We start from the raw sequence: 20590 nt of genomic DNA, 5'->3' as shown, positions 1-20590 counted from the left end.
TGTAGGGTGCCAGGGGTGTGCCAGTGCTGTGCCTGGGTGTCCCAAAGCAGGGGACAGCACCATGCCTGGTGCAGAGACCGTGCTGTGCAGGGTGCCAGGTGTCCCCCAGTGTCCCCAGTGCCAGGGACAGTGCCATGCTGGGAGCCAGTGTTGTGCCTGTGTGTCCCCAGAGCAGGGCACAGTGCCGTGCCCGGTGTTCCCCATGCAGGGACCGTGCTGTGCAGGGTGCCAGGTGTCCCCCGGTGTCCCCAGTGCAGGGGACACTGTTGTGCTGGGTGCCAGTGCTGTGCCTGGGTGTCCCCAATACAGGGGACAGTGCCATACCTTGGGTGTTTTCCCATGCAGGGACCATGCTGTGCAGGGTGACAGGTGTCCCCCCAGTGTCCCCAGTGCAGGGGATGGTGCCAGTGCTGTGCCTGGGTGTCCCCAGTGCCGGGGACGCTGTCATGCAAGGTGCCAGGGGTGCCAGTGCTGTGCCTGTGTGTCCCCAGAGCAGGGGACCGCACCATGCCCAGGCACTCCCCCGTACAGGGACCATGCTGTGCAGGGTGCCAGGTGTCCCCTGGTGTCCCCAGTACAGGGGACAGTGACAATGCAGGGTGCCAGTGCTGTGCCTGGGTGTCCCCAGTGCAGGGAATGCTGTCGTGCAGGGTGCCAGGGGTGCCCAGTGCTGTGCCTCAGTGTCCCCCGTGCAGGGACAGTGCCATACTTGGGTGCTCCCTGTGCAGAGGACCGTGCAGTGCAGGGTGCCAGGTGTCCCCCCGGTGTCCCCAGTGCAGGGGACAGTGCCATGAGGGGTGCCAGTGCTGTGCCTGGGTGTCCCATACTTGGGTGCTCCCCCGTGCAGTGACCATGCTGTGCAGGGGTGCCAGGTGTCCCCCAGTGTCCCCAGAGCAGGGCACAGTGCTATGCCCGGGTGCTCCCCGTGCAGTGACCATGCTGTGCAGGGTGCCAGGTGTCCCCCCAGTGTCCCCAGAGCAGGGCACAGTGCTATGCCCGGGTGCTCCCCGTGCAGTGACCATGCTGTGCAGGGTGCCAGGTGTCCCCCAGTGTCCCCAGAGCAGGGCACAGTGCTATGCCCGGGTGCTCCCCGTGCAGTGACCATGCTGTGCAGGGTGCCAGGTGTCCCCCAGTGTCCCCCAGAGCAGGGCACAGTGCTATGCCCGGGGTGCTCCCCATGCAGTGACCATGCTGTGCAGGGTGCCAGGTGTCCCCCAGTGTCCCCAGTGCCAGGGACAGTGCCATGCTGGGTGCCAGTGCTGTGCCTGGGTGTCCCCAGAGCAGGGGACAGTGCCATACTTGGGTGTTCCCCATGCAGTGACCACGCTGCACAGGGTGCCAGGTGTCCCCTAGTGTCCCCAGAGCAGGGGACAGCGCCATGCTGGGTGCCAGGGGTGCCGCTGCTGCACCTGGGTGTCCCCAGAGCAGGGGACAGCGCCGTGCCCGGGTGTCCCCGCCTCTGCCCGGTGCGGTGCAGTGCCCCGGGCGTCCCCCGGTGCCGGTGCCGGTTCCCGCGGGCCGGCTGGCGGCCCCGCTGCGGGGGCGAGGGAGGGGGGGGGGGGGGGGTCCCCCGTTGCGCCCGGGCTCCCGGCGGCGGCGCGGGGCCGGGGCCGCCGGCGGAAAGTGTGTCACTGGGGCACGAGGCTCTCCCCGGGAATCACATGGGGGAGGCGGCGGCGCCGCGTGCGGCCCAGTGCGGCAGCCGCGGCCGGTGCCGGGCGGGCGGCGGGGGCGGGCGGCGGGCACACAACAGCCCTCGCCGGGCGGCGGCGCGGCACGGCTCGGCGCGGCTCCCCCTCGCCTCGGGCCCCTGCGGCGCCGTGCCGGTTGCGGGAGGCTCGGCGGAGCCGGGACGGCCACCGCTTCCACCCCCCCGTCCCTCCGCCCCCGCCGCCGCCGCCGCCTCCCTCCTGAGGATGGCCGCCCCCGAGGCCGGCAGCACAGGTCAGTGCCCCGCCGGAGCCCCCCCCCCCCCCCCCCGCGGGCGTGCGCGCCGGGACCGTGCGGGCACCGGCACCGGGATCGGTACGGGCATCAGCACTAGGACCCGTGCGGGCACCGGGACCGTGCGGGCATCGGCACCGGGACCGTGCGGGCATCGGCCACCGGGATCGTACGGGCACCGGCACCGGGATCGTACGGGCACCGGCACCGGGAACGTACGGCATCGGCACTAGGACCGTACGGGCACCGGGACCGTGCGGGCACCGGAGCGGAGTCGGGGCTCAGTGCACCGGGACCGCAGCGAGGGGCTGCGCGCTGAGACCGCGAGTCGGAGGGGTCCGACACCGGGGACCGGGGGGTTCCTGCACACCCGAGCGGGCAGGATGCGCAACCGGGACCGCATCCCGGAACGGGGCTCCTTTCTACCGGGACCGGGCGGTCCTGCATAGCGGGGTAAGGAGCGGGCAGCGGGGACCGGGGCGTCCCCGGGAGTGGGGGGGGTGGCGCTCCGGTAACCGGGGCGACCTGAACAGCGGCAAGCGGGGCGCTCCGGTCGGCGGGGGCTGGAGAGCGGCACCGGGGATGGCGGGGCGGGGGTAGGAAGGTTGAGGAGCGGGATCGGTGCCCCGGGATGTCCCGGGTTGCCCCGTGGGAGGCGGAGGCGGTGCCACGCGTGTCCGGGAGCCCCGCGCGGGGACGCGCACCCGGGAGGGGGGGGGGGAGAAACCGGAGGCGATGCCCCCCCCCCCCCCCGGCACGTGTCCCCCCTCCCCCGCCGCTGCCACGTGCGGAGTTTGTTTTCCCCGCAGCCCCGCCCCGCCCCCGCCCCATTGGCCGCCCTCATGACATCATCGCTGCCCCCCCTCGTGACGTCACACGAGGAAGCGGGGGACGCCGCGTTCCACTCGCCCTTTTCAATGCGGGGGGGTGGGGGGGGGGGCGTCGCTCTAGGCCAATGGGGTGGAAGGGGCGGGGCAAAGCGTGAAGGGGCGGGACCGCGGGAGGCCACGTGCGGCTCGAGCACGTGGGGCGGCGGGCGTGAGGGCGCCTGAGCTTGGGGGGGGGGGGGGGAAGCTGGGGGCGGCTGTTTTGGGGGGGGTCCCCAGGGGGGATCCTGGTGCTGTGGGGTCAGGAATGGTCCCTGCGTCCTGGGGGAAACCCTTTGGGGGGGATCCCCCACCCCCAAAGCCCCGGGGACCCCCCCAAAAGGGGGGGTCCCGGGGCTTTGGGGTGGGGGATCCCCCCCAGTATTTTGGTGTCCGCAGCTGGGGGTCCCCAGAAACGGAGGGGGGGGGTGGAGTGGTATGGGACCCACTGTCCCCAATTCGGTGACCCCCTTTTGGAGGTGGCTTGGTGAGGGGGGCGGAGGGGGGGGGGGGGGGGGAGTGAATCACGTACCCGAGACTGGCTCCCGGCTCGCGGCATCCGTGCCAACGGCACCGTGTGCGGCGGGAGACACATGGCCCCGGCGATTCCCCGGTGCTGCTGCCCCGTGCGTGGTGGCGGGGGCTGCGACCCTCCGGCTGTAGGCGCAGCACCGGCGCTGAGCATGAGCCCCCCCCCCGCGCCCCATCTTTGTGGGCTTCCCCCATGCAACGATCGCCCAGCTTCTACGCTTTGCCGCGGTCCTGCGGTGGGGCTGCAGCCCCCCAACTGAGGGGGCTGTGCCGTGACACCCCCTGATGCCGTGGGGGGCTGCGCCGTGGGGCTCCATCCGGACCTGTGGGGCTGGGAACTGCGCTGTGCCGCGGGCACGGGGCCGGAGCCATCGGCTGTAACTGCCGTGACCTCCCGGTTACGCCTCTGGCGGGTTCCCGGCCCGCATTCCTCCCGTGGGCGCTTCCGGGGCGCCGTGCCCATGTCCCCGGCCGGCACGCACCCAGACAACACGGCCGTCCCCGTCCCACGTGCGGCCGGCAACCCACGGCGGCCGCCGGGCGTGGTGCCTGACTCAGGGTGGGCAGCACGCACGCGGGCGCAGCGCAGCGGGACGCCCGTGGCTGCGGGATGCTTTTGGGGTGCTTCCCTAAGGACCCCCACCCACCCACCCCGCCTGGGGCTGCGATTCCCCATCTCGGGGTCCACTCTCAGCTGGGGGAGGCTGAGCCCAGCGCAGCTCGGTGCATGTGTGGCCCTGCTGCTCTGCCCGCAGGCGGCGTGATCAGCTACGTGGGCTCCAGCGGCGCGTCGCCCAACCGCACCTGCCCCGTCTCGCTCTGCAGCGACAGCTCCAACAGCAGCTCCCAGTCGAGCTCCCAGCCCTTCCCCACCTACTTTCCCCCATCGCCCACCGGCTCCCTCCAGGACTCCCGCGCCTACGGCGGGGGCTCGCTGGCCCCCCGTGAGGACGGCTCCCCTTCATCCTCCTCCTCCTCATCATCATACGGCTCCTCGGTGAACTTCCCCGGGGTGCAGCAGGTCCCCACGGACGAGCGGCGCCGCAGCTCGCCCAGCAAAGCCGGCAGCACTGTCACCAGTGAGTGGGGCGGGCAGGGGTGGTGGTGGGTGGTCGTCCCCCCCCGCCGCCGCGGTGGGCACCCCGGGACCCCGCTCACCCCCGTCCCTCCACAGAGCTGAACGGGATGGTGCTGCTCTGCAAGGTCTGCGGGGACGTCGCCTCCGGCTTTCACTACGGCGTCCACGCCTGCGAGGGCTGCAAGGTACCGGGGATGGAGCCGGGGGCGACACGGAGCCCCTGCGGTGCTTGGGGGGGGGAGCCCCGAGTGACACCCCCCGCTCCGCAGGGCTTCTTCCGCCGCAGCATCCAGCAGAACATCCAGTACAAGAAGTGCCTCAAGAACGAGAACTGCTCCATCGTCCGCATCAACCGCAACCGCTGCCAGCAATGCCGCTTCAAGAAGTGCCTGCTGGTCGGCATGTCCCGTGACGGTGAGCTCAGCCCTGGTCCCCCCACCCCCGGGGGTCCCCCCAGAACCGGGGACCCCATGTTCAGTGCCGTACAACCCCTACGGGGGTGCGATCCCTCGTGCCCAGGGCTGCACGTCCCCTCCTGGGATGGGTCCCTGCCATGGTCAAAGCCGTATGTCCCCCCGCCCTGGGATGGGTACCCACGCTTGGGGCTGCACGTCCCCTCCTGGGATGGGTCCCCGCCACGGTCAAGGCCATACGTCCCCCCGCCCCGGGATGGGTACCCGTGCTTGCGGCTGCACATCCCCTCCGGGACTGGATCCCCCGTCTGCACCGGGTGCCGTGTGTGCCCCGTGGGACGCGTCCCCCCGCTCCGCTGCACGCAGGGCTGTACATCCCCTCCAAGCCGGGGTTTAGGGATGCAGCCGCATTCCCGGCAGCCCCCGGCCCCGCCATCACGCGGTGCCGGGGTTCAGCGTGCCCGGGCTGCCCGGTAACACCGGTGTCCCCTCGCAGCGGTGCGCTTCGGGCGCATCCCCAAGCGGGAGAAGCAGCGGATGCTGGCGGAGATGCAGAGCGCCATGAGCAGCATGGGCAGCGCCCCGCCAGGGATGCCTGGCCCCGGCGAGGGTCCAGCGCCGGGTGGGGGCCGCGCACCACCCCCCGGACCCCTGCCGCTCGCCCCCCCGGCCTGCTTCTCCCAGTTCCCCCAGCAGCTGACGCCCCCCCGCTCTCCCAGCCCCGGGGGGGCCACCGAGGACGTCATCGCGCAGGTGGCCAAGGCCCACAAGGAGATCTTCGTCTACGCTCACGACAAGCTGGGACCCCCCCCAGCCTGCGAGAGCGGCCTCCTGCGCTGGGACGCGCCCCCTGCTTGGGCCCCCGGCCCCCCCGAGCCCCGGCTCTGCCCCCCTGCCTACCCCGAGCCCCCGGTGCGGGGCTGCCCCTGGCCCCGCGGCACCAAGGACATCCTGCCGGTGAGCGCCCGGGGGCTCCCGCTCCCCTTCCTCGGGTATTTTTAGCCGCTAATCGCACTAATCGCCTTCCGTGCCGTGGCGGCGGGGCTGCGGGAGCCCCGCGGCGCCGGGCTGAGCCGTGCCGTCGCCCGCAGGCCTGCCCCATGAACAGCCACCCGCCCGGCCGCAGCGGGCGCTCGGTGCAGGAGATCTGGGAGGATTTCTCCCTCAGCTTCACTCCCGCCGTCCGCGAGGTGGTCGAGTTCGCCAAGCACATTCCTGGCTTCCAGGCCCTCTCCCAGCACGACCAGGTCACCCTGCTCAAGGCCGGCACCTTCGAGGTACGTCCCAGGATGGCGAGGGCTCGATGGCGGGCACGGTGCCCCGTGGCACAGCACAGTGCTCCATGGCATTGCATGGTGCCCCGTGGCACAGCACAGTGCTCCACGGCATTGCACGGTGCCCCACGGACTGGCATGGAGCCCCATGGCATTGTATAGAGCCCCACAGCACTGCGTAATGCCCCACAGCATGGCACGGTGCCCCATGGCATGGACCCTTGGCATAGAGCATGGCACTGTATGGAGCCCCATGGCACTGCGTAATGCCCCACAGCATGGCACGGTGCCCCATGGACTGGCATAGTGCCCCATGGCATTGCATGATGCCCCGTGGCATGGAGCCCTGGCATAGAGCATGGCATTGCGCGGTGCCCCACGGCATTGCGCGGTAGCCTGCAACGTTGCAGGATGCCCCCCCGGCACGGCACGGTGCCCCATGGACTGGCATAGTGCCCCGTGGCATTGCACGGTGCCCCATGGCATCGCGTGGTAGCCTGCAACGTTGCAGGATGCCCCCCTGGCACGGCACGGTGCCCCATGGACTGGCATAGTGCCCCGTGGCATTGCACGGTGCCCCACGGCATTGCGCGGTAGCCTGCAACGTTGCAGGATGCCCCCCTGGCACGGCACGGTGCCCCATGGACTGGCATAGTGCCCCGTGGCATTGCGCGGTGCCCCACGGCATCGCACGGTAGCCCGCAGCGTCGCAGGATGCCCCTCGGCACGGCACGGTGCCCCTGTCCCGCTGACGCTGCGTGTGCCGCAGGTGCTGATGGTTCGCTTCGCCTCGCTCTTCGACGTGAAGGAGCAGACGGTGACGTTCATGAGCCGGACGAAGTACAGCCTGGAGGAGCTGTGGGGCATGGGCATGGGCGACCTCCTCAGCTCCATGTTCGAGTTCAGCGAGAAGCTCAGCGCCCTTGACCTCACCGATGAGGAGCTGGGGCTCTTCACCGCCGTCGTCCTGGTCTCGGCAGGTGGGAGCCGGGGCGAGGCGGGAGGGAGGGCGGCGGTGGTGGCGGGGGGCGTTCGCTGCCCACCCGCTGACGCCCCATCCCTGCAGACCGCTCGGGCATGGAGGACACGGCGTCGGTGGAGCAGCTGCAGGAGACGCTGATCCGCGCCCTGCGCGCCCTCGTGTTGAAGACGCACCCGGCGGAGACGTCGCGGTTCACCAAGCTGCTGCTGAAGCTGCCGGACCTGCGCACCCTCAACAACCTCCACTCTGAGAAGCTGCTCTCCTTCCGCATCGATGCCCAGTAGGGCCCCCACGGACCCCGAGGACCCCCCCCCCGCGCACCCACCACCCCTGTACATAGCACCGCGGGTGGGGTGGGGGCACGCACGAGCCCCCCAAGGGGCAGCACGAACCCCACGGCGCCCGCCGGACTCCTGGGGGGGCTGCACCTCCCAGGTGGGCGCCCGGATGCCAGGACTCCCCACCTCCCCCCAACCCAGGTTGGGCGCCAACCCCACGGCTCCGCTGGCAGCGCCGGGGGGAGTTCCCCCGCCCCGGCCCCCCCACTCCGGCAGCCAGCGGTGGAAAGCAGAGGCCGGATCCAGCCGAGCTGTGTGGGTGGGTTTGGCTGGGTTTGGTTGTTTTTTTTGGTTTTTTTTTTTTTTCATCATATATTTATTACATAAATATATAGTAAAATAGACCAGCAACAATTACCATAAAAATATCTTTCTTTAAAATCCTGACCAAAACACAAAAGGGTTTAAAATCGCACGTCACAGACTGTGATTGTCACGGAGCTCAGCGGCCCCCCACCCCCGTCCCGCGCCCTACATTCAGCGACGCCGGCCGCGGCCCCCGCCGCCACCGCGGCACCATGCATAGCAGGGGGATCCCGCGCCGGGCCGTGCCGAGCCGTGCCGGCTGGGCTCGACGCGGCCCCAAGCAGGGGCAGCTCCGGGAGCCATGAGGTATGTGCTTGGGGGGGACGGGGGACGCGGGGGACGCGGGGACGGGGGACGGCCCGGGGGAGGTGGTTGGGGGGGGAGCACCGGTCCTGCCCCCCCCGGGCGAAGCCGGGGCCGACGCTGGACGTGCGATAGCAACGCGAAACGGAGACGAGAGGGAGCGGCCCGGGAGGCGCGGGAGGAGTGTGAGGGCGAGGGCGTGCTGGCCGGCGGGGCGGGGGGCCGGGCTGTGCCCCCCAGGACGAGCCGCCCCACGGCACCGTGCTGCCGTCCCACACCCGGCGGCGGGGGTCACGTTTGCTGCTTAAGACGCGCCCCGCGACAGCTCTGCCCCGCCGCTGCGCGGGCAACGAGCGCGGGCAGCACGCGGCATCACATGGACCGCGCACGGGCGTCGCATGACCATCGCATGGCCACGGCACTGGCGTTGCACCAGCGCACGTGGCCGCTGCACCAGCATGGCATGGCCACGGCATTGGCATTGCACCGGCACGCATGGCCGCTGCACCGGCACGGCGTGGCCATGGCACCGGCATGGCACTGGCACGCGTGGCCACTGCACCGGCATGGCTTGGCCACTGCACCAGCATTGCACCAGCACGCGTGGCCACTGCACCGGCAAGGCCTGGCCACTGTACAAGCATTGCACCGGCACGCGTGGCCACTGCACCGGCAAGGCCTGGCCACTGTACAAGCATTGCACCGGCACGCGTGGCCACTGCACCGGCAAGGCCTGGCCACTGCACAAGCATTGCACTGGCACGCGTGGCCACTGCACCGGCACGGCGTGGCCATCACATGGGCATCGCACGGGCGTTGCTCCAGCACGCGTGGCCGTCACACCGGCACCGCACGGCATGGCCACTGCACCGGCATCGCACGGCACAGGCATCACCCGGGCGCCGTGCCGCGGGGGCCGCAGCCCCTGCCCGCAGCCCGAAGGCACGTGTTAAGGCGGGCGCTGGACGGCGCGCACAGGGCAGGGCTGAGCGTGACCGCAGACAGCGGGGGCCGGTGCTGCCGGCGGCGGGGGGGGTTGATTCCCTAAACCTGCGCCCCTCCAGCGCGGGCGTTAGTGTTTCCCGGCACCGGCTTCTATTACACAACCCGCAGCCGGTGCCGGCGCAGCCGTGCCCGCTGGGGGCCGCGCCGGGACCCCCCGCCAATGCTGGGCACCCGGGGTGAGAGTTTAAGACATTTTGCACCAAGTGCAAAGCTGGCCCTGCTGCGAGGGGCCGAGGGCACCGCGACCCCCCCTCCCCGGCCATGAGGGCACCCATGGGTGCCACGGCCCTGCCATGCCATGGCCCCACTGCACCCCCCCTGACCCGGCTGCAGGGGGTCCGGCGGGGCCCCCAGACACGACCCCCATGGCGGGGGGCCGGGGTGTGGTGGGGAGCCCAGCCCAGCCCCCTGTGCCCAGGCTTTGGGGCGGGGGGGGGGGGGGGGGGGGAAGTGTCTCATGTTGGGATTTCTGCTTTTAAACGACCCGTAAAAAGATTTTTTTTTTTTAATTACAAAAATTATATATTTTATATATATTTATATATATATATATATATTAGCTTAGGTGGGCCCCGGCAGGCTGCCTGCCTCGCCAGCCGCCCCCCGGCCCGCGCCCCCCCTCGGCCTCCGCCTGAGGTAAGAAAAAATTCACAAACCTAAATTTGCGGGGGGGGAAAAAAGGTGATAAAACCATTCCCGGGTGCCCCCGCCACAGCTCTGCCCCCCGCCAAGCCGGGACCCCTGGCCCCCCCAACCCCAGGGCCCCTCACCGGCCCCCGCCACAGCCTGGACCCCCGCCACAGGAGCGGGGGGGGCTGTTGGGGGGTGCAGCCCCCCAAAGTGCTGCTGCCGGGGGGCCAGGGCAGTAGTGCAGTGGGGGCCGTGTGGGGTCCCGGGGCGGGGGGGGGGGGGGGGGCACCCACTGCCCCCCCCCCCCCATCTCGCCGGTGCCTCCGGGGCCATTGCAACTCCTGACGGACACGACAAATAAACCCACGAGGACGAGGGGGGGGGAAAAAAAAACCCAACAACAACAACAAAAAAAAAAAGGACAACGGAAAAGGTGGTGGGGGGGGGGGGGGCGGCCACAGCGGGTCCTCACGACCCCCCCCCCAGCGTCCCGCAGCGCCCACCGTCCGCCAGCGCTTGGCACAAAATCGTCTCAGCCCAAAAAAGACAGAGAAAACCAAAGCCCCGAATCTGGCCCCGAATTTTGGGGTGGGGGGGGTGTGGATGCGGCGGCGGGGAGGGGGTGGGGGGGCACCACCCCAGCCGGGGCAGACCCAGAGGCCGGCGGGCTGGGGGGGGGGCCAGCACCCCCGTGCCCCCACGGGCTGGGGTCCCCCTCGCCGCCGCTGTGCCCCCCGCGCCCCCCGCCCCGCTATGGGGGGGTCCTGGCCCCCCTCCCCGGCCCCCGCGCCGCTGCCTGGCCAAAAGTGCATGTGGCCGCGGCCCCCCCGGCCGGGGCAGCCTCTCCCTGTGCAGCCCAGAGCCCCCTCCTCTCCTCTGCTCTTCCTCCTCCTCCTCCTCCTCTCTCCTTCCAAAGTGCAGTTAGTTTAATATTTTAGCCTCTCAGGGAGGGAAATAAATGCTTAAAAAATAATAATCTAAGAAGAGAAGGACAATAAAGGAAACGCTCGACCGTCGGGGCCCTTCCCTGTGCAAACAAACAAAATTCGTCAAGTCCTGGGGCGCGGGGGGGGGGGGGCGGGGGGCGGCCGCGGGGGGCACGGCGGGACCCCCACCCTGGGCGCAGCATCCCTCCGCCCTCGCCCCTGGGAGGGGGGAAGGGGGGGAGCAGGGATAAGAAAAATTTGGGGCGTGGGGGGGGGGGGGGCAGAGCGAGGTCGGGGCGGGGTGGGGGGCATGAGAGGGGTGGCAGCCCTACACCTCCTGGTCCTCGAAGACCTCGAGGAAGAGGGGGGGGAAGAGCTCGGTGGGACACTCCACCTTCATGTGCAGGAAGCGGCTGGCATGGCAGGCGCCGATCATCCGCAGATCCGTCACCTTCATCAGCAGCTTGGGCCAGAAGTGGGGAATGTTGTGTTTGCGGTAGTTGATGTAGTGCTCGAAGGCCAGCAGGTACGTCTCCTGGCACTTCTCGATCTTCTCCACGCAGATCAGCCCCGTCCGGTCTGCGGGCACAAAGAATCCGGCGTCCAGGGGAGGGGTCCGCCCTCCCGCGAGGCTGCACGCCCCACACGCCCCCCCTGCGTGTTGGGGTGCCCACTCTGTAAGATCTCCTTCAGCCTGGCACGGCTCCCCAGGACATCGAGGTGCTCGCCCCATGCACCCCGTGCTCTGGGCACTTGGGGATTAGGGTGACCACCCCGTGCTCTGGGCACTTAGGGATTAGGGTGCGCACCCCTTGTACCCCCAGGCTGCAGCACTGGGGATTAGGGTGCCCACCCCATGGACTCCCAGGAGGCTGCGGCACTGGGGATTAGGGTGCCCACCCCATGCTCCTGGCCACTGGGGATTAGGGTGCGCATCCCTTGCACCCCCAGGCTACAGCACTGGGGATTAGGGTGCCCACCCCATGCTCCTGGGCACCTGGGGATTAGGGTGCTCACCCCTTGCACCCCCAGGCTGCTACAGCACTGGGGATTAGGGTACCCACTCCTTGCACCCCCAGGCTACAGCACTGGAGATTGGGGTGCCCACCTCATGCTCCTGGGCACTTGGGGATTAGGGTGCTCATCCCTTGCATCCCCAGGCTACAGCACTGGGCATTAGGGTGCTCACCCCATGCTCCTGGCCTCTGGGGATTAGGGTGCCCACCCCATGCTCCTGGGCACTTGGGGATTAGGGTGCTCATCCCTTGCACCCCCAGGCTACAGCACTGGGTATTAGGGTGCTCACCCCATGCTCCTGGCCTCTGGGGATTAGGGTGCTCACCCCTTGCACCCCCAGGCTACAGCACTAAGGATTAGGGTGCTCACCCCATGCACCCCATGCTCCTGGGCACTTGGGGATTAGGGTGCTCATCCCTTGCACACCCAGGCTGCTACAGCACTGGGGATTAGGGTGCCCACTCCTTGCACCCCCAGGCTACAGCACTGGGGATTGGGGTGCCCACCTCATGCTCCTGGGCACTTGGGGATTAGGGTGCTCATCCCTTGCATCCCCAGGCTACAGCACTGGGCATTAGGGTGCTCACCCCATGCTCCTGGCCACTGGGGATTAGGGTGCTCACCCCATGCTCCTGGCCACTGGGGATTAGGGTGCCCACCCCATGCTCCTGGGCACTTGGGGATTAGGGTGCTCATCCCTTGCACCCCCAGGCTGCTACAGCACTGGGGATTAGGGTGCTCACCCCATGCTCCTGGCCTCTGGGGATTAGGGTGCTCACCCCTTGCACCCCCAGGCTACAGCACTAAGGATTAGGGTGCTCACCCCATGCACCCCATGCTCCTGGGCACTTGGGGATTAGGGTGCTCATCCCTTGCACCCCCAGGCCGTGGTACTGGGGATTAGGATGCCCACCCCATGGACTCCCAGGAGGCTGCAGCACTGGGGATTAGGGTGCTCACCCCTTGCACCACCACACTGCTACAGCACTAAGGATTAGGGTGCTCACCCCTTGCACCCCCAGGCTGTGGCACTGGGGATTAGGGTGCGCACCCCTTGCACCTCTCCCAGCCTGGCACAGCCCTCTGGGGCTCTGGGCATTAGGTTACCCACCCCCCACGCACCCCGGCACGGCTCCCCTGGGCACTGGGAATTAGGGTGCTCACCCCACATTCCCCCAGCACAACCTGGCCCAGCTCCCCAGGGGCATTTGGGTGCCCACCCCATGCACCCCCAGCTCCGAGGGCAGTGGGCATTTCAGTGCCCACCCTGGGAGCTCCCAGCCATGCCCCCCTCCGAGGACTAACAGCACCAAGGTGCCCAACTCCATGCACCCAGGGCACTGGGGTGCCCACCCCATATCCCCCCAAAGCCAGTGGGGCACAGTTTCCCCAGGGTGCCCACCCAAAGCACCCTCAGGATGCTGGGGGCTCTGGGCATCGGGGTGCCCACCCAAAGCACCCCCAGGATGTTGGGGGCTCTGGGTATTGGGGTGCCCACCCAAAGCACCCTCAGGATGCTGGGGGCTCTGGGTATTGGGGAGCCCACCCAAAGCACCCTCAGGATGCTGGGGGCTCTGGGCATCGGGGTGCCCACCCAAAGCACCCCCAGGATGTTGGGGGCTCTGGGTATTGGGGTGCCCACCCAAAGCACCCTCAGGATGCTGGGGGCTCTGGGTATTGGGGAGCCCACCCAAAGCACCCTCAGGATGCTGAGAGCTCTGGGCATCGGGGTGCCCACCCAAAGCACCCTATGGCTCCCTGGGCACTAGGCACCAGGGTGCCCACCCCATTCCCCCCCCAGCAGCCCTGGGACACCAACGCCGCTACCTGAGGACATGAGCAGCACGGCCTGGAGCAGGGCCACCTCGGTGTCATCCAGGTTGAAGGCAGAGAGGGACTTGCCCAGGTCGAAGATGGCGTCGGAGACGACGCCGAGGCCGCCATTCTTGAGCTGCTCCCGCTTGACGGCCATCTCCCCACTGAGCGTCAGCGTCTCGCTCTCGGGGTCGTAGCGCACGGCCGCCCGCAGCGACATGATCTCCATGCAGCAGCCCTTCAGCAGGATGATCTGGTCTTCGCAAGGCAGCTGCGGGGGGAAGACAGTGTCAGTGGGGCGGGGGGGGGTGAATTGGGGAGGCCTTGGCCCTGCCACCTCGCCCCCGGCCCCCCCCTTACCTCCGAAAACATGGGCAGTTTTTTGGCAAAGTCGACCACGCGGGTGATGGCCGGGGTGATGATTTTTGTAAACTCGCTGAACGCCTCCAGGTCGACTTTGTCCCCGTCGGGCATGGAGGCCATGGGCGACTGGCCGATGTCCTCGGGCTGCAGGGACGGACAGCGGGGTTGGGGGGTGCGGTGTGACTGTGTCCCCTCCCCGGGACCCCCGTCGCGGCGGGGGGAAACCGAGGCAGGGCTGGGTGCGGGGCAGCAGCCAGGAGAGGGAGCTGTGTGCCAGCGCCGTTTCGGGGACAGGGACAGGGCCACCCCGCAGGGCACAGCTGTCCCCTTCGGTCACCGCTCACCCCTTAACCCTTCTGGCGGTGACAAGCTCAAGGACACCGGGCGACGTCCCGAACCCCTGGCTCCGACCGCCCCCCTGGTGCAGGGGCACCGTGAGCACTGCCTGCCACGCACGCACCGAGCGTGTGGGTGCTCAGCCGCCACCAGCCGGGGTGGGGGGTCCCAGGTGGTGACGGGCTCCCCCCCTCCCCGTGCCCTCACCAGAAATTTCCGCTTCTGCTTCCAGTGGCTGCCCTGGGCGTTGGTGCTGCGGTGGGCCTCCGTCACCACGTGGATCAGCTCCCACTCCTCCGCGCTGGGGTTGGGGCGATGCTGCAGCGACTTGATCATCTCCTCCTTCCGCCGCCGCTCCCGGTTCTCCTCGATCAGCTTCCGCTTCGCTACCCGCTTCGAATCATCCAGAACCACTGCCGGGAGCCCCCCGTCAGCCGGCACCCCCCCAACCCCCGTACCGGGCATCCCAATCCGCTCCCACGGCGCGGTACCCCCAAGCCCAACGCCCCAGCCCGCTCCTGGTGGCGCCCCAGGCACCCCGACCTGCCCCACGGCACCGCCGGCCGGGCCGGATCCCCAAACCATCCCCCCGGCAGCAGCGGGCACCCCCCAACGCCCCCCGCACTCACGGTCCATGGCCATGCCCACGGAGATGCACTTCTTGAAGCGGCAGAGCTGGCACTGGTTGCGGGTGATCTTGTCGATGACGCAGCAGCCATCGTATTTGCAGGAATAGGTGGGGTGCAGGTTCTTCTGGATGGTCCGACGGAAAAAGCCCTGGGGGGGACAGCGGCGGGGGGACACACAGTGAGCCCCGCTGAGCCCCCCCTGCCCACCCCCTGCCCGCTCCCTGCCCTCTCACCTTGCAGCCCTCGCAGGTGATGCAGCGGTAGTGGTAGCCCGTGGCTTTGTCCCCGCACACCACGCACTGTTCATCTTTGTCCAGGTAACTAGGGATGTACCCTGCGGGGCGGGCGCCACGCGTCAAGGACCCCCGGCGCGCCCCGCTGCCGCCACCGTACCCCCCCCAACCCCGCCCCGTGCCTCAGTTTCCCCCTGCAGCAGCATCTGCTCCCAGCCCTGCTGCTGTCCCCCCGCCCCGCTGCGGGCAGCCCCAGCACGGGAAGGGTTAAAGGCTGGGGGGCTGGGGGGGCTGCCCAAGCCCCCCGCAGCAATAAAGCTCCCATTATCCGGTTCCCCAGCCGGCTGCAGGGGGGGCGTCCCTGTCCCCCCCGGCACACAATGGCCCACTGTCCCCGCTATTGTCCGGGGTCCCCCAGCCTGGCAGCCCGGGGACCAGCTCCCCCAAACCCCCCCATCACCGGCCTCACGGGGGAAACTGAGGCATGGAGCACCCACAACGCATGGGGGGGTCCGCAGCACCCTGGGATCCCCGTGCCCCCCCCCCCCCTCCGCGGGGATGGAGCGAATCCGGGGGGGGGGGCCTGAAAGCCCACCCTGGCGCCCTGTGGGTGCCAAATGTGGGGGGGGGGGGGCACCCCGGGTTGTGACCCCCCGAAGCGGGGAGGGGTGCGGGAGGGAGGGGCTGGGAGCCGGACGCCTGGGTCCCTCCACGGGCCCCTCCTCCCACCCAGCAGGATCCGGCCGGCGCCGGCCGCTCCCCGCCGGGGAATGGGGCAGGGCTGGGGGGCAGCGCCCGGCCGGGCCCCCCTTATCTCCCACCCCAGGGTGCTGCTGGGCCCCGATAGCACCGCCCCGGCCCGACCCACGGCCACGGAGGGGGACAGGCACCCCGCGGGGACGTGGGGCGCGCGGGGCCCTGGCGGGGATTTGGGGTGCTGGGGATGCTGCGAGACCCAGCAGGGATGGGGGGTGCCAGGAGAGTGGGGTGCATGGGGGATCCTGGGGTGCCCAGTAAGGACATGGGGTGCCTGGGGGACCCGGTAAGGACATGGGGTGCCCAGGGGACCCTGGGGTGCCCAGTAAGGACATGGGGTGCCTGGGGTGCCCAGTAAGGACATGGGGTGCCCAGGGGACCCTGGGGTGCCCAGTAAGGACATGGGGTGCCTGGGGTGCCCAGTAAGGACATGGGGTGCCAGGAGAGTGGGGTTCCCGTGGGACCCTGGGGTGCCCGGTACGGACATGGGGAGCCCGGGGCACCCGGTAAGGACATGGGGTGCCTGGTAAGGACATGGGGTTCCCAGGGGACCCCAGGATGCCCAGCGTGAAGGTGGGGAGCCCACGGGATGCAGGCAGGACACGCGATGCCTGGGGAACCCGGTGAGGATGAGGGGTGCCCGGGGGACCCAGGGGTGCCCGGTACGGACATGGGGTGCCCGGGGGACCCAGGGGTGCCCGGTACGGACATGGGGTGCCCGGGGAACACTGGGGTGCCTGGTATGGACATGGGGTGCCCGGTACGGACATGGGGTTCCCAGGGGACCCAGGGGTGCCCGGTACGGACATGGGGAGCCCGGGGGACCCAGTAAGGACATGGGGTGCCTGGTAAGGACATGGGGTTCCCAGGGGACCCCAGAATGCCCAGCGTGAAGGTGGGGAGCCCACGGGATGCAGGCAGGACATGCGATGCCTGGGGAACCCGGTGAGGATGAGGGGTGCCTGGGGGACCCAGGGGTGCCCGGTACGGACATGGGGTGCCCGGGGGACCCAGGGATGCCCAGTACGGACATGGGGTGCCCGGGGAACACTGGGGTGCCTGGTATGGACATGGGGTGCCCGGTACGGACATGGGGTTCCCAGGGGACCCAGGGGTGCCCGGTACGGACATGGGGAGCCCGGGGGACCCAGTAAGGACATGGGGTGCCTGGTAAGGACATGGGGTTCCCAGGGGACCCCAGGATGCCCAGCGTGAAGGTGGGGAGCCCACGGGATGCAGGCAGGACACGCGATGCCTGGGGAACCCGGTGAGGATGAGGGGTGCCTGGGGGACCCAGGGGTGCCCGGTACGGACATGGGGTGCCCGGGGGACCCAGGGATGCCCAGTACGGACATGGGGTGCCCGGGGAACACTGGGGTGCCTGGTATGGACATGGGGTGCCCGGTATGGACATGGGATGCCCGGTACGGACATGAGGTTCCCAGGGGACCCAGGGGTGCCCGGTATGGACATGGGGTGCCCGGGGAACACTGGGGTGCCTGGTACGGACATGGGGTGCCCGGTATGGATATGGGGTGCCCGGTACGGACATGGGGTTCCCAGGGGACCCAGGGGTGCCCGGTACGGACATGGGGTGCCCGGGGAACACTGGGGTGCCTGGTACGGACATGGGGTGCCCGGTATGGACATGGGGCGCCCAGTACGGACATGGGGTTCCCAGGGGTGCCCGGTACGGACATGGGGTGGCTGGGGGACCCTGGGGTGCCCGGTACGGACATGGGGCACCCAGGGGTGATGCGGGGGTGCCGGGGGTGCCGGGGGGTGCCCGTACCTGACATGCTGCTCTTCACCAAACATTGGCTGCTCTTTCTTTTGCGCTTGCCATCCAGCCACCTGTGGGAGGGGGCCAGGCTGGGACGGTGCCCCACGGCCCCCCGCGGCCCCGGCCCCCCCTGCACCCCACCCGCCCGCAGCTGGGACGTGGGTACCCCTGGCCCGGGGGTCCCGGGGGGCCGGGCAGGGGTGATGCCACGTGTTGGGGGTGCGGCAGTGGGGTGCCAGGGCACGGACCCATGGGTGCAGGGTGAGGCGGGGGCTCTGGGGACCCCCGACCCGGGACACGGCATCGCCCGGGGGGGGCTGAGCTGGGGCTGGGGGGGTGGGGGGGAAAGGGTGGGGGAGGGGAAGGGAAGGGGGGAAGGGAAGGGAAGGGGTGGGGGAGGGGAAGGGAAGGGGTGGAGGGTGGGGGAGGGGCAGGGAAGGGCTGGGGGAGGGGAGAGTGGGGGAGGGGCTCATTTACAGTCAAAGACAAAATGTCCTTTTGGCTCAGCGGGGAAGTGACATCAGAGGGGCTCAGCCAATGGCTGGCGGCGGGGGTCCGCGCCTCGCCCGCACGGCACCAGCCCATTGGCGGAGGCGGCTGGCACGGCTGGCCCGGGGGGGCCCGATGCCACGGGGATGGGCACCTGCGGCTGGCGGGGGGGGGGGCTGCACCCACGGGTGCCCCCCAGCCCCCACCCAGGGTGCGGCGTGGCGGGGGGGGGGGGGGTCCCCCCAGGCTCCAGCCCAAGGTGACCCCGGGCCTGGCTCCCCCGGGGCATGCGGGAGCGGGCGGCCCTCCCGAAATAGCCCCGGGACAGGGTGGCCCGAGGGGCCCCGGCCGGGGAACGGGGGCGGCTGGGAGAGGCCCCCGCGGGGGCATGGGCACGCGTGGGGACATGTGGGGAACAGGGGTGGAGGGGGACAGCCGGGGCATGGGGGGGCATGGGGACACCCGGGGCATGGGGACACCTGGGGCATGGGGGGGCATGGGGACACCCGGGGCAGGGACACGGACACGGACATGCAGGGATGCATGGGGACACCCGGGGCAGGGACACGGACACGGACACGCAGGGATGCATGGGGACACCCAGGGCATGGGGACACCCAGGGCATGGGGACACCCGGGGCATGGACACGGACACCCGGGGCAGGGGGACACCGAGGGCATGGACACGGACATGACCACGCAGGGATGCATGGGGACACATGGGGCATGGGGACACATGGGGATACCCGGGGCATGCGGATGCACGGGGACACACGGGGCATGGACACGGACATGACCATGCAGGGATGCATGGGGACACATGGGGCATGGGGACACATGGGGATACCCGGGGCATGCGGATGCACGGGGACACCCGGGGCACAGACACGTACATGACCACGCAGGGATGGATGGGGACACACCGGGCACGGGGACACACAGACACATACAGGGCATGGACACAGACACGACCACGCAGGGATGCATGGGCACACACCGGGCACGGGGACACACAGGGACACCCGGGGCATGCGGATGCACGGGGACACATGGGGCATGGACACGGACATGACCACGCAGGGATGCATGGAGACACGCCAAGTATGGGGACACATGGGACGCACCGGGCACGGGGACGCACCGGGCATGGGGACACTTGGGGACACACAAGGCATCGGGACGCACAGGGCACGGGGCCACACAGGGCATGGACACGTATGCAGCCACGCAGAGATGCCCGGGGGGACGCAGGGCACGGGGACACGCAGGGCACAGTGACACCGGGGGCAGCGGGGGCTCACCGGGTGTCCTCTGGCTCCGACAGCGGGTCCAGGGTGCTGGGCTTCTGTTCCATTCACCGCAATTCCATCAAGGAGCGCTCAGCACTGACCGAGTGGGCTCCGCCACCGGTGCCACGCGCAGGGGGGGACCACGGCGGGGGGCTACGACGCGCGCCCCATGGCGCCCGCCTCAGTGCTCAGCTCCGCGCAGCATCCCGGGCCGGACCCTGCCGAGACAAACCGCGGCTGAGCCCGGACCCCCGGTGAGGGGGGGGCGAGGGCTGCAGCCGTGGACAGCCCCCCCGGGGAGCTCGCGCCGTGGTGCAAGGCTGGGCGAGGGCGTGCAGGGGCTACAAGAACACATGGAGCGTGTGAGAGTATGCAGGAGCGTGCAGGAGCGTGCAGGAGCTGCGTGAGAGCAAGAGGGACGTGCAAGAACACGTGGAGTAAGCGAGGGCTCGCAGGGTGTGTGCAACAGCACACAGGGCTGTGCAAGAGCACGCGGGGCATGCGAGAGCATGCACGAGTGTGCAAGGCTGTGCAAGAGTGTGTGGGGCTGGATAAGAGCGTGCACGGGTGTGCAAGGCTGTGCAAGAGCGTGCGGGGTGTGCAAGGCTGTGCGAGAGTGTGCAGGGTGTGCAAGAGCGTGCACGGCTGCGCAAGGCTGTGTGAGAGCGTGTGGGGTGTGCGAGAGTGTGCACGGGGTGTGCAAGAGTGTGTGTGGGTGTGTAAGAGTGTGCACGGGTGTGCAAGGCTGTACGAAAGCGTGCAGGGAAGCGCAAGCGTGCGCAGCAGCGGCAGCGGGTGCTGCACCCAGGTGTGGGGCAGGGCAGAGCTGGGCTGGGCAGGGCTGGGGGGGCCCCCCCCAAGCAGTGGGGGGAGCTTGGGGGGGTGGGGGCACACAGAGCAGCCCCCCTGCCCAGGGGAGCCCCCACAGCCACCGCGCCCGGGGGCCAGGCTGAGCCCTGATGCACTCGCCCCACATGCGGGCCCCCGTGCCGGGTGGGTGGGGGGAGACTTACGGGGTGGGGGGCGCCGGGGGGGGCCAGGGGGGGCCAGGCGATCCCTTCTCCGCGAGCTCTCCTGCGGCAAAGACATGGCACAGTGGGGCCGGGGCGTGGGCAGCACCGGGGGCACCCACTGCCCCCCACCCCGCTGCAACCCCCCGCCCCGGGGAAACCAAGGCACGACCCCAGCGGACCCCCCCCTCACCAGCCCCCAGGCTCCACGTCCCCACGGGTGCCCAGCACCCACCCCGCACACCTGCAGCACCCCAGCGGGACGGGGCCCCGC

At 69.9% G+C, this 20590-nt stretch overlaps 2 protein-coding genes across 3 annotated transcripts; one reads left to right on the top strand and one right to left on the bottom strand.

Annotated features, from left to right (window-relative positions):
* The first annotated feature begins 1916 nt into the window (after positions 1-1916).
* Positions 1917-7372, top strand: NR1D1 (nuclear receptor subfamily 1 group D member 1). Its single transcript, XM_075722649.1, has 8 exons — positions 1917-1944; positions 4097-4420; positions 4516-4604; positions 4689-4833; positions 5329-5789; positions 5924-6109; positions 6876-7086; positions 7173-7372. The coding sequence occupies exons 1-8, from the start codon at positions 1917-1919 to the stop codon at positions 7370-7372; spliced, it is 1644 nt and encodes a 547-aa protein (XP_075578764.1).
* A 3552-nt stretch (positions 7373-10924) lies between these two features.
* THRA (thyroid hormone receptor alpha) lies at positions 10925-19371 on the bottom strand. 2 transcript variants are annotated; one of them, XM_075722650.1, is made up of 8 exons: positions 19319-19371; positions 17516-17599; positions 14990-15098; positions 14757-14904; positions 14335-14540; positions 13789-13935; positions 13441-13699; positions 10925-11175 (listed from the first exon to the last, which is right to left on the bottom strand). In XM_075722650.1, the coding sequence occupies exons 1-8, from the start codon at positions 19369-19371 to the stop codon at positions 10925-10927; spliced, it is 1257 nt and encodes a 418-aa protein (XP_075578765.1). The 2 variants fall into 2 exon arrangements, with proteins under 2 accessions (XP_075578765.1, XP_075578766.1); XM_075722651.1 differs by having other exon boundaries at positions 14990-15090; positions 17538-17599.
* Positions 19372-20590: the final 1219 nt, after the last annotated feature.

This window comes from Pelecanus crispus, chromosome 18, assembly GCF_030463565.1.
Source record: "Pelecanus crispus isolate bPelCri1 chromosome 18, bPelCri1.pri, whole genome shotgun sequence".
In the NCBI taxonomy this organism is placed as follows: Eukaryota; Metazoa; Chordata; class Aves; order Pelecaniformes; family Pelecanidae; genus Pelecanus; species Pelecanus crispus.
The sequence above is the reverse complement of the archived record's forward strand: the minus strand, read 5'-3'. Positions and strand labels throughout refer to the sequence as shown.